The 12,369-nt window shown below is 38.6% G+C and overlaps 1 protein-coding gene across 1 annotated transcript in view; it reads right to left on the bottom strand.

The window, feature by feature from the left end:
• Positions 1-12,369, bottom strand: part of kif1b (kinesin family member 1B) — a 66,771-nt gene that overhangs the window by 53,603 nt on the left and 799 nt on the right. The window contains exon 2 of the mRNA XM_037684917.1: positions 11,714-11,867. Within this exon, the coding sequence (XP_037540845.1) occupies positions 11,714-11,819 (106 nt within the window). The 5' untranslated portion in view covers positions 11,820-11,867. The remainder of the gene's footprint in view (positions 1-11,713; positions 11,868-12,369) is intronic.

The raw sequence follows: 12,369 nt of genomic DNA, 5'->3' as shown, positions 1-12,369 counted from the left end.
GGATCCACTGTGGGATGGATCTTTACAAGAGATCCTTCCTGCCTACAGCCATCAGTATCTATAACATCTCTTAATGAAGTGAGGATAACGAGTTACAACAATAAATAATTTCCCTTTGGGATTAATAAAGTATTTGTGAATTGAATTGAATGTAATCTTGCCTCACACTACTCTACACGTGAACAGAGCTTGTGCTGGACTTCCGCCGTTTCTGCTGCCGAGGATACGTTTAGTTCCCCTCCCCCTCTCTAGTTGGCTCCTTCAAATTTGCCATTACTCAGATTCCACAGAGCTCTTTCACAGCCTGCCACCAAATTTAAGATAAAATAAATAAAATAAAAAAAGAGATAAATCTGCAAAATTAAAAAATGGAGAGGAAAAAAAAACATAGATAGCCACTGATTTAAATTTGTTGAAGTGTTCCAGAAGATATTGAGGCTAAAGTAACTGATCACAAATCTGATAGGACATTATTCTTTGAAAGATTATGACAAATTGAGTTGTAAAAATTGTTATACATTTGATATATATCCATCAGTATGCTGGTGTAGATTTTAAGTCATTCATTCATTTCAAAACTTGAGTGTTGAGTTTAAAGTTTGGAAATTAACACTAGTTTTGAAATTATAAAGTTCCCCAGATGAAAAGTGTCACATCTCCAACAACAGAATAAAAGTCCAGGCATTCTGAATTTTTTTGTTTTGTTTTGGATAAGTATCTTAGTAGTACGTAATGCTTTACAAGTAGTATTAAATAGTAGATAACATACAAAAAAAACATCTAGAAAACATCTAGAAGTTATTTTAGTTAATTTTTAAATGAGTTAAAACTTTTGAGTTTAACAATTTAAATGGTAAATGTCACTGCAGCTCTACGTTGGATAAAAAATATCCTCTATTCATTTGCTCAAAGAAGCCATACTCGAGGACACGAGAACATTTTTAACCGGTTTTACTTGCAAGGGCAGACTTCACAAGAGGTTACACAGAAGTTACATGCATGGAGCCCAGACACGAGAATCTGCCACGGGCAGTGTGCGAGGTATGTTTTTATAAGCTTGTCAGCACTCACAGCACACAGGCAGACACTGGTGTCCTTGGCCATCCAGCTGCAGTGCACATGCAACAAATCAGCTCCTCATTCAGCTCTCTCTGAGAGAAAATAACTCTCTGCGAACTCAAACACATGATTCATGGGCAGTTAACATTCTCAGCAATAGTAGTTAAAAACATTCATTAAACTTGACCAAAATCCCCTGACACTCTATGAACTCAAATAATTGTATAGAAGCAAACATGATAAACAAGACCAAAAAATGAACTTTTAAACATGAACACATACGAACCTCCAGATGCAGGAAGAGGGCCACCTGCATCATGAGGATCCCACTCACCCAGCACACACACTTTTTGCCCCACTCCCCTCAGGCAGAAGGTTGAGTAGCATTAAGTGCAGAACCACTAGGCTGAGGAACAGCTTCTACCCTGAAGCTGTTAAGACTCACGAATCCCTAGTTAGGATTATCATTGTGAAAATTATTGTGGGAAAAATACTGTGAAAAAGTCACTGTGGTGCCACTTGGTTGTTGATATGTGCTGCTGACTATCCGTGATGCTGATCTCTTGCTGCCGATTTATTTCATGTTGCCGTGTTCATTCGTCCTCATCTGCTCACACGGACTCATGTTCATGCTGCTGTTGTTTGGCACATTTGTTTTGTACTGTTGGTACTTAGTGTATTCTTAGTTTAGCATAGTTCTTAGTTCATGTCTTGGATCTTATTACTGTTTTTCTTTACAATTTGGATTTTTGTTGAATGTAACTGGGACCCTGTGTACATAGTTTCATTCCACCTCATGTACCACATGTGATGTGAATGACAGAGAACCTTGAATCTTGAGTTGAAGATTTAAGATAATTTTAAAAGCTCCAAAACGGTAAGCACTCTGCTTTAATTATGGTACATTGTCACATTAAGACCATTCCAGCATTCAGTTATTTTCTGATTTTTACTGTCATGTTGTATTTTCTTCTTAATTATATATCACTTACACAACAAAATTATTTAGTGCAAATAAACAAGGCCACTGTAAATAATAGCAATTATTTATTGCAACACAACTCTAAATACTGAATTAACTAGGTGAGTATTTTACCAGATCTTAAAATCGTAAACACAGTTTAGACCTACCATAATAATATTCAGAGAAAAATACAATATCTGGAAATTCTTAAATCTACTAGGGGTCACAGAAAACATTACTTAATTGAGGCTACTATTTCAAATAAATGTGAGGAATGGGTCAACGCAAACACTTTTATCCCATTCCTATTTACCGGTACTACCAACCCTTCAAATCAGACAACTGACAATAAGGGCATGTATGAAGAAAAGAATCCAAGGCAAAACACTTAAGGACAAACCAAACTAATAAAAGTTTTTTTAAATTGAAAATGTATAAGAGCATGTAGGACTGCAAAGTCACGCAGGGTCTCCTCAGATTTTACACTCAACATAACAGTCAGTGACACTAAACTTTGTCACTTTCTAGAGCTGCCATGAGAGGATTTACTCAAAACTGGGTGAGCATCACACAACATGCATTTGTGCTTCTCACCTGACAGTCTTGTGCCAGAGGAATAGCTGAAAACAAACATCGGTTTGTTCTCCTTTCTTGTTAGTTCAGTTTGTGTGGGTTATATCTGCCAGCATGACTACCGGTAATGAAGATGAGAAAAATAAAGTCTGAGCTATAAGTGATGTAAAATGCAACATCTTAATGGGGTCTTTGTGTACCGGTACATTCACAAGGGTCAGAGGGATTAGAGGGCCAGGGAGTGGCAACCTGAAGCAAACCGGTGGATTACTGGCCGTAAGTGGGTCAATCGTTCCAGACAACACAATGTCCAACAGAAGGATGGTCATCTCTCATGCAAATGTCTCATGACTATTATCTTCAGTGGCTATACTTCATTCACAGGATAGGTTTATTGTTATTTCTGCTCTGGTGATGGCCTCCTCTCATGTGCAGCTGACACTGCAGCTGAGCTCACTCTTCCCTGCAGGGGGGTTTGTAATGTCACCGTGCACTTAACTCTCAGTGAGGGGACACTTGATGAAATTATGACTGAAAGGTGAAGGTTTAATTGATGTGGTGACCTTCTGTTTGCTCTACTCATTTGTTTTTAGTTTACCCATCATCCAATAAGGTATAATAACATTTAACATCCAGCTATAGAACACAAAAACAAATTTCTTGTAGGTAAACTAGCATACAATAGGATATTATATATGAAAAAAAATGATTGATCATCTACCCTAATGAAAAAATGTGGGAAAAAAGAAAAAAATTAATCTGGTTCTTTAAATAACATTACATTTATGTGTTTCTGCTCACTGGCTTAAGGGGAATACAACATACAGGTTACATAACAAAATGGAGATGAAAAGAACATCGCAGCACAAGTGAAGGCTCAGGATGTGCAAGACATCTGAAGCACTAACCTGAAACAATGCAACTCTCCTTTATAATCACATTAGCTTTGGTATGTTTAGGAGTCTCTGCTGAATGAGGCCTTTGCTTCATTCCAGGCTGCCTGCAGAAGCCACGCACACTGGGTAATCAATTTGCTGCTCCTCTGCCTGCACCCAATCCTCAACAACCCTCTGTGCATTGTTAGAAAAGGAGACGGGGAGGGAGAGATGACATATCCTGCTCCTGCCCCAAAGCTCTACCATCCTCTGAGCTTCTCTCACACTCACACACACACACACACACACACACACACACACACTGCCCTTGAATGAGTTACAATAGGGGAAAGTCTTGGTCTCGTTCATGCATCTGCCAAACATCTATGAGCTGAGCGAGCAACTTATTGTAACATGCCATTTCTGGCCAACAGATTTAAATTCAATTCAGTTTGTTTATATAGCACCAAATTACAACAGAGGTTGTTTCAGGGCACTGTACAGAAACATTCATATACATATAAAGTCAGTTAATAATGTTATTTATCTAAGGAGCCAACAGATTGCTTTGAGTTTTCACTTCATCGCAAATTTCATTTCTATTGAAATTAACTGGTTTATTATGTACGATGGAGCTTTAGGGCCACGCTAAAAAAAAAAAAAAAAAAAATTTACATTGCCACACTAAGAAAGAAAAAAATTAAAAGCCATAAAATTACGAGAATAAAGTTGTAGTATTACGAGAATAAAGTCGTACAACTTTTTTATTTTTTTACAGCTCTCGTTTATTTATTTTATTTTTCCACGAGTCGGATCCATGACGCAACCTGTCAAATAATCTAGTAGGAAGGAATGTCAGCAAATGACCAAACCGAAGCTAAATGCTCTTATAAGTGAGTCGCTGGGTCTCTTCAGCTTCTTTCTGGCATATTTATTGAAGACCTCTAACAGTGCTGCACTCACACAGTTTTGCTCACCGAGCGCAGTTTTCAAACAGAAACAAAAACGAAAGTCATGACGTAATGATGTCATGCATCCCAGAAGCAGCATTCAAAACACAACAGTAGGTGGCAGTATTACATCATGTTTTGAGTAAGTGCGTTAATAACAATAAAGTTTAACAAACAAACATTCTTCATTCTACCACAGTTAAAATGCGGTAAACCCTGCTTTATTGTGTCGGAGTTCGGATAATATTACGACTCTTTACAATCTACATACGTAATGTAGGTAAAAACATCCCTGATGCATCCATACATTTCTATGCTGATGACACAGTTGTTTATTGTCGAGCGAAAACAGTTGAAAAGGCTTTCCAGCTTTTGAAATCTGCATTTGACATCATCCAGACAGATTTGTTCCACCTCAAACTTGTCCTAAACGCCGACAAAACCATCCATCCATTATCTTTACCCGCTTATTCCATTTTGGGTCACGGGGGTCGCCGGTGCCCATGTCCAGCAATCACTGTGCAAGGGGCGAGTGACACCCTGGACGGGTCGCAAGTCCATCACAGGGCCACATAGAGACAGATGAGACAAACAACCATTCACTCTCTCTCTCACACCTAGGGACAATTTAGAGTTACCAATCAGCCTAACATACATGTTTTTGGTCTGTGGGAGGAAATCGGAGCACCCGGAGAAAACCCACGCATGCACAGAGAGAACATGCAAACTCCACCCAGAAAGGCCCCTGGACCGGGGTTTGAACCAAGGACCTGCTCGCTGAGAGGCACTGACAAAACCAAAGGGATGCTTTTTTCAAATAGGAAGTTGGTCCCAGCAGTTCTTCCTCTGATTTCATCCTCAAATGGTGTCCCGATTGAGTTTGTTGATTCCTATAAATATTTGGGTATCTTGGTCGACTCGCATCTCTCTTTTAAGCTCCATGTGGAAAACTTGGTAAAGAAACTGAAAGTTAAACTGGGTTTCTTTTTCAGAAACAGATCCTGTCTAACTCTGAATGCTAGGAAACGCCTTGTATCTGTGACTTTCCTTCCCTCCATTGATTACGGTGATATTATTTACATGAAGGCTTCTACAAGAACCCTGCAGATGTTGGATGCCGTCTATCAAGGTGCACTAAGATTAATAACTGGCTGTGATTATCGTACCCACCACTGCACCCTGTATTCACTGGTTAACTGGACATCATTAACTTCATACAGACTCTCTCACTGGTACAATTTCATCTTTAAATCACTTCTTGGTCTGCTGCCTTCATACATCTCCTCCTACATGTCTCTGCTTGAGTGCAGCTACAGCGTGCGCTCTCAGGACATTATTACCTGCAGTGTTCCCTCAGTGCAGACTGAACTAGGCAAAAGGGTCTTCTCCTACTCCGCTCCCCGTTTCCTGGAATATCTTACAAAAAGATTTGAAGCTCTCGACCTTGACCTCTCTAAGTGGCTTTAAGAATCTGTTGGACTCCTGGCAGGGACCAATGCAGACATGTTCCTGTTTTTAGTTTTCTACATTTGCCTTAGAATCAAGCTGTTTTTTGTTACTTTTCGTTTTTTAGCCATCCTATTTGTTAAAAAATAAATAAATGAAATAAAAATTGTATAACTTTTTATAACTGTTTATTGTTGTCGCTGTTGTCCATTGTTTTTCCATCATTCTTTGTTGAAATCAGGTCTCTCTTGTAAATGAGTCCTCAAGGCTCAATGGGATTTACCTGTCTAAATAAAGGTTGAATGAAAAAACTCATTTAGCTTTGGATTGGTCATTTGCTGACACGCCTATTGGATTGATTGACAGGTCGCGTTGTGGATCCGACTTGTGGAAGAAAAAAAATTAACAACAGCTGTAAAAAAATAAAATAAAATAAAAAGCCTTGTACGACTTTATTCTCATAATATTACAACTTTATTCTCATAATATTATGGCTTATTTTTCTTAGCGTGGCAATGTATTTTTTTTTCGTTGCCCTAAAGCTCCGTCATAATTATGTGGGAGAAAGACAAACAGGCACCTTTCCATAAGAAACTTTATTGAATAAACTAGCCATGCATTTGCCAGAAGGTAGCAGTAGAAGCTATGTTACGAATAGGGGCCCCGATTTCCTTAATTTTTGGAGATCTGAGATTGGCTGATACTTATCTGAAGAAACCGATTTTACTGATTTTTCTAGTTTTAAACAACAATTGTCTAAACTTCATTTATATTTCAGATCACTACCTCATGACCAGTTAAAACAAGTTTGTATTGTTTTTAGAATATTGTTCAAGGGTATGTTTTTCAATAAAATAAGATTGGAAATTTGAAGGTGCATTGTGACCTTATAACACCGGACAGTGTCACTTATAAAACAAAATCGGTATTGGCCAAGATCGGAATCGGCAGGTCAGGTTTGTTAGAGATCGGTGATCGACCAGAAAAATGCAATCAGTGCACCCCTAGTTACGAATAAGTGTTTCACTACCAGAGAAGCATGTTTATCATTCTTCTTAACCATAGGCTTCAACAACAGCTTTTCAGCCATAATTGCACAGGAACTTCCAGATCTGTGCTTGCATGGTTGCAATAAACAAACATGTCTTACTGTAAAAAAAAAAGAAAATCCATAAAATTTGGAAACATTCAACATTTTTGCTGCAGCAATCAGGTGAAATTACAGGCTACATCGATCAGTTATTAGTCAACTGGAAAATTATCCAATGATCCATCAGGGGTGTCCAATCCTGGTCCTTGAGGGCCACTACCCTGCATGTTTTAGATGCTTCTTTGCTCCAACACACCTAATTTGAATCAATGGATGATTAACAGACTTCTGCAGAACATGAAGAGGTAATTAAACCATTGAACCATGTGTGTTGGAGCAGGGAAACAAGTAAAACATGCAGGACGGTAGCACTCGAGGATTAGGGTCACAACTCTGAACCAGATAATGCAAGTGATCACTTAATTCTTTTGAAGTGCGAGCACAAAACTGAAAACCATCCATTACAAAAATAAAAAATGTAAACAATGGTTCAAGTGTGCCATAGAAGACACAGTTCTTGCCAATATGAGCTTTAACTTAAACACAAGATAATAGAACTACAGTGAATCCAGGCATCTAATGTCATCTAATGTGACGATAGTATGATGGAATTGTCAACAAACTTTATAGATTGGCTGGGACAAACTTCAGGGTTCTATTCTGTGATGTGAATGCATACAAAAAAAAAATAACTGGTAAGAATTACATTACCTATAATCCAACATAATCCTTACAACTACTGAGTCTATGGCCACAATTGACAATAAAAACATGTATGATTGCTAACTTGAAGGAAAAAGAGAACAAATTATTATTAATCCAGATGACACACAATGGAAAAGAAGAGAGGTCGTTGTAGATGAACAGATGCTGAGATATATTCATCAATTAAAACGGATTCCTCATTTTTCTGGACTGAATAAAACGTGCATTGAATTTAATGAAATGTAAACGTGAGACGTCATTTATCTTTGACCCATCAAAATGAATGCGGTCATTTATTTTACAGAATCAAAGTTTAACATCAAACATTTACATTAATTTGGCAAAATATGAAAATAACAACATAATCAATCGCTTTACAGGTAGTGAGAAACAATGCGGCAATTGTTTCCACTCTTCAGCAGAACAGCAGACATCAATGAAAACTGTACAATTATGATCAATTATCCACACGGCGGTGGATGAGCACTTTACACAGACATTTCTAAATTATCTGGAAGGATTTCTACTTGAGAGAAGAATTTAAAGATGGAAATGAAGTTTAAAGGGAGTAAAGTATGGATGAGGGAGAATGTGGTGTGTATGAGTGAAAAGTGTTGACAGGACGACACCCTCCATCCGACCCAGCTTTTCCTCGGTACGCTAAGTAGGAGACTTGACTCATTACCTCTCTGAAGATGACTCAGAAGAAACGAAGTCCAGTTACGCTACCTGTCCAGCGTCTCCATAGGATGGCTGTGACTCGTCCGAAGTGGTGACGGGGCTTCGTCAACAACAGTTCACCTCACCGGGTGGACTCCACATGAGTGGGGTTCTTCAGAAGTTCCACTCAGAGGAGGAAGATGTTATAATCCAAACTCCTAAGAGCCTTATCATGGCTGGAATTCTGTTCTCCCAAACGACTTCACAGAACTGCGAACATCTCAGAACTTCTCAGCGCAGAACTGAACTAGGAAGTACCGGCATTTTAAAGAGCTCTATTTCCGGTATATTTGAGCGCCCCTGATTGGTCAATATTAACCAGACAGGGGTGTGGTTTGTGACGTAAGAGGTTACTAGAAGTCAGAAAACAGCAAGAATTGTTATGGAACAGATTAAAACTGTTCTCAGAGACAGGGAAAGTTTTGTTTTGGCGAGTTTGGAGAACAGGTGCCAACTTCTCTGTTGACGTCTGAGAGGATGTAAACAAGACAGTTGTTCCAACACATGTCTGCTTCGACTCCTGACCTTGGAAAACGCACACTTGCTCATTCAAAGACAGAAATCAGAAAATGCATAAAAATCTGTAACAGACCTTAACATGAATTCTAACTCTGCATAAGCAACTAAAAAATCATTGTTACTGTTTTACAGTTAATAAAATTGATTAGTTCACTGCAACATCTAAAATGGTTTGAACTAAGACACTTTGATTATCAACATTTGTAAAATAGTAATGATAATAAAAAGAGAGTGTTCTTTCACTTGATTTTCAAGAGAGAAAGTCTCAGGATGGGTGAACCTGTATTTCTGGGTTCAAATCAATGAAATGACAGTTCCTGTCCCACAAGGTTCTTAAGGTCAAGGGTTTTGACCTTAGGCTTAGTTTTGACATCAGGTTAAGTTCACTACATCGTCAAGATTTTTTTTTTTTCAGTTGGCAACTAATTCTTTCATGTCAGCTGGATTCAGCCATTTTTCTTTACAAAAGTCATTACCAGCTCATTTATCATGTGATCAGTCATGGGTGGAAAGTTTTCCAGTCGCTAGAAAGAATATGTTAAGTTGTGTCCATCTCCTCAACTGAATACCAGCACCATTTACATTTTGCCTTTGCTTACAACCCCAAATTCCAAATACGGGACGATATAGAACCTACTGGAGATTACCACAAATTCTGTTCAGATAGGTTCATCTATTATAGTATGTGTTTAATTAAAACTGCTCTATGTGTCAGAACAAAAAATCACAAGTTATGTTGTATACTTGGGGCAGCACAGTGGCTCCGTTGGTAGAGCAGCCGCCTCTCAGCAAGAAGGTCAGCGGATCAAATCCCAGTCAAGGGCTTTCTGGGTGGAGTATGCATGTTCTCTCCGTGCATGCGTGGGTTTTCTCCAGGTACTCCAGTTTCCTCCCGCAGACTAAAAACAGGCATGTTAGGCTGATTGGTAACTCTAAATTGTCCCTAGATGTGAGTGAGAGAGTGGATGGTTGTTTGTCTCTATGTGGCCCTGTGATGGACTGGAGACCTGTCCAGGGTGTACCCCACCTCTCGCACAGTAAATGCATGTGACGTTTATGAAAATGTGTAAAGTGTCTCTTGGTCTCCCAAACAAACTGCATTTGACTCAAGACTAAAACAAGCATGCTGGCTTTGGTAAATATGACAAGACAAAAAGTGTGAGGAAATCCATCTCTAAAGATAGAATTTTCTTAAATAAGTACTTTTACATGTTTGACCTACTAGGTATTGTTAAACCTCTCAGCATCTTAATAAGACAGCATTCTCAGCATACCATCTGCAATGAAGTCCTGATGAAGGCAGAGTATGGCTACCTGCCAGCCTCCCTTTCTGCTCTGCAATCTGCCCATACGATGGGAGGTAGAGTAGGCAGTGCTGCAGCCTACTTCTCTCCCTCGATTACATGCTTGCTGACTAACCCCCACTCGGAAACGCTGCATATGCCACTGCAATTCTGCCACAAACCGCAAGTCACCCATAAGCTCCTTCGGGTGACATTGGCATAATGAAAACCCAAGGATATGGAGTAAAAGCACTGGAGATTTAACACAAAGCTTCTTTTTTGGTAGAGTGTGAGAGATAAAGAACAAGTGAGCCATATCTAGGAGGGACACTTGATCTTATAGAAGATTCATATAGGCTTAATCTAATGAAGCTGATAAGGCAGATATACAAGAGTTGAAGAAAGTCAGAGAGCCTGCTGAAAGAACTGTTCCTCAGTCATGAGCTGTCTTATTACTAAGTCATTAAATGTTTCTGCTCATGTCAAGAGGACAGTGTTCATCTGGCTGCTGGAATGGGACATACAGCACAGACATGATTAAGGAGACAGCTAACGCTTCGCAGTCCCTGATGACTCACAGGCACAAGTAAGCAGGTTGAATCACATGAAAACACAATAAATATCTTGCTTTGCTGTTACTTTTATATACATTATATAATTTAATTACACAAGAAAGCACTCAGTTAAGCAAGGCACCTACAGATATAGCACCAGAAAGGTTTGATATCTTTATGGAAAATTGATCCATTAAATTAGTCCATTTTAATTTTGCTGCATGTCAAATCTAGGAGAATTTTCTACACCCTTTTTTAAGCTCATTAGCTGTTCATTAGCAATACTGTAGCTTTGTTTTCACACATCCTGCACATATTGAAAAAAATAATAATGCAATAGCCTACAAGTAAAATAACTGGTGTCTATCTATCACTATCTTACTCTTTGATCCCTATAATATGTTGTCAAAAGTAACAAAACTTGTTAACACAGCAACATAAGAAATTGTACATTTTGGCAATTGAACTACTTGAGTTTCTCAGGAGAATTATAGCAGTATGAATGAAAGGAAAAGCTTACCAAGTGAATAAACAACTTTCTCCCATAACATTTTATTTATCTTTTAACAAGCATTATACAAAAGGTTTAAATAAACGCAGAGATAACATAATTGTAAACTATACAAGAAAACGCATACCTGTCATAAAACACTGAAAGTGATAAAGCTCATGAACTGGGGAGGTTAGCTGGTTATGCTCTCAAATGACTCTTGGGTCTTTGAGTTTTCTCACATGCAGACTCTTCAGGCATGTAGGCCCCTTCAGAGAAGTAGGTTTCTCAGTCTATGGGTCCTTTATTTTCTTTTAGACCATTAGCCCCCAACATCCACTATTCAATTTGCTCATTCTGCTGCATTTTGCAATGATCCCTGAAGGAAGACCATATGGGAGAATGTGTGGTACACCAAACATTTCTTAGCAGACTGACCTGGATCAGTTCAAGATGAGGTGTGTGCACACTCGCAGGCTACTTACTTGTAGTGTTGCCTTGCATCTGAATGATACATTTGGACTCCTTGCTTATTTCCCTGGTGTTGAAAGGCCGAACTCGAACGGCAACTTTTACGGATGCCCCAGACATGTTTGCTGTTCAGAACTGTGTCGCAGTAGGACTGTTTATATACCCCTCCTAAAGAAAGCACACAAGACATATGTATCTCTTCGTCAAAATAACAGCCATCTATGTATATTCGACCAGAACGCAAGAAAAGTTGTACTTGTTTTTCATCAGTAATTTCCAAGAGTAACAGACAGCAACAAATATAGCCAAAGTCACTGAAGCCTTAAAGATTTATAAACAGTAGTTAATCAAAGCTTTACAGATTAGATGAAAATAAATTAGCATATTAATAACTGATCCCAATTATGTGGGAATTCCGTTGTCCCAAACAACAGGATTCTTATTATTTCTGTGAATTGTTTATTAAGATCAACACAACTTTATGCGTTGTCAATTTAAACCACACATCCTGGTGACCAATGACTTCATAACCTAAACATCTCTTTGTTTTATTTTTCCTCCAAATTCTTGAAGTCAGCCATACTTGCTGAGGAATACGCCCATGAAATTCTATCTTCATCTTCTAGTGTGGGCTAACAGGGCCTGTCTGCCTGCATGCAACACTGCTCAT

Source organism: Nematolebias whitei, chromosome 11 (assembly GCF_014905685.2).
Source record: "Nematolebias whitei isolate Nwh7 chromosome 11, NemWhi1, whole genome shotgun sequence".
Lineage (NCBI taxonomy): Eukaryota > Metazoa > Chordata > Actinopteri > Cyprinodontiformes > Rivulidae > Nematolebias > Nematolebias whitei.
Note: the sequence above shows the minus strand (reverse complement) of the source record. Positions and strands in the feature narration are given on the sequence as shown.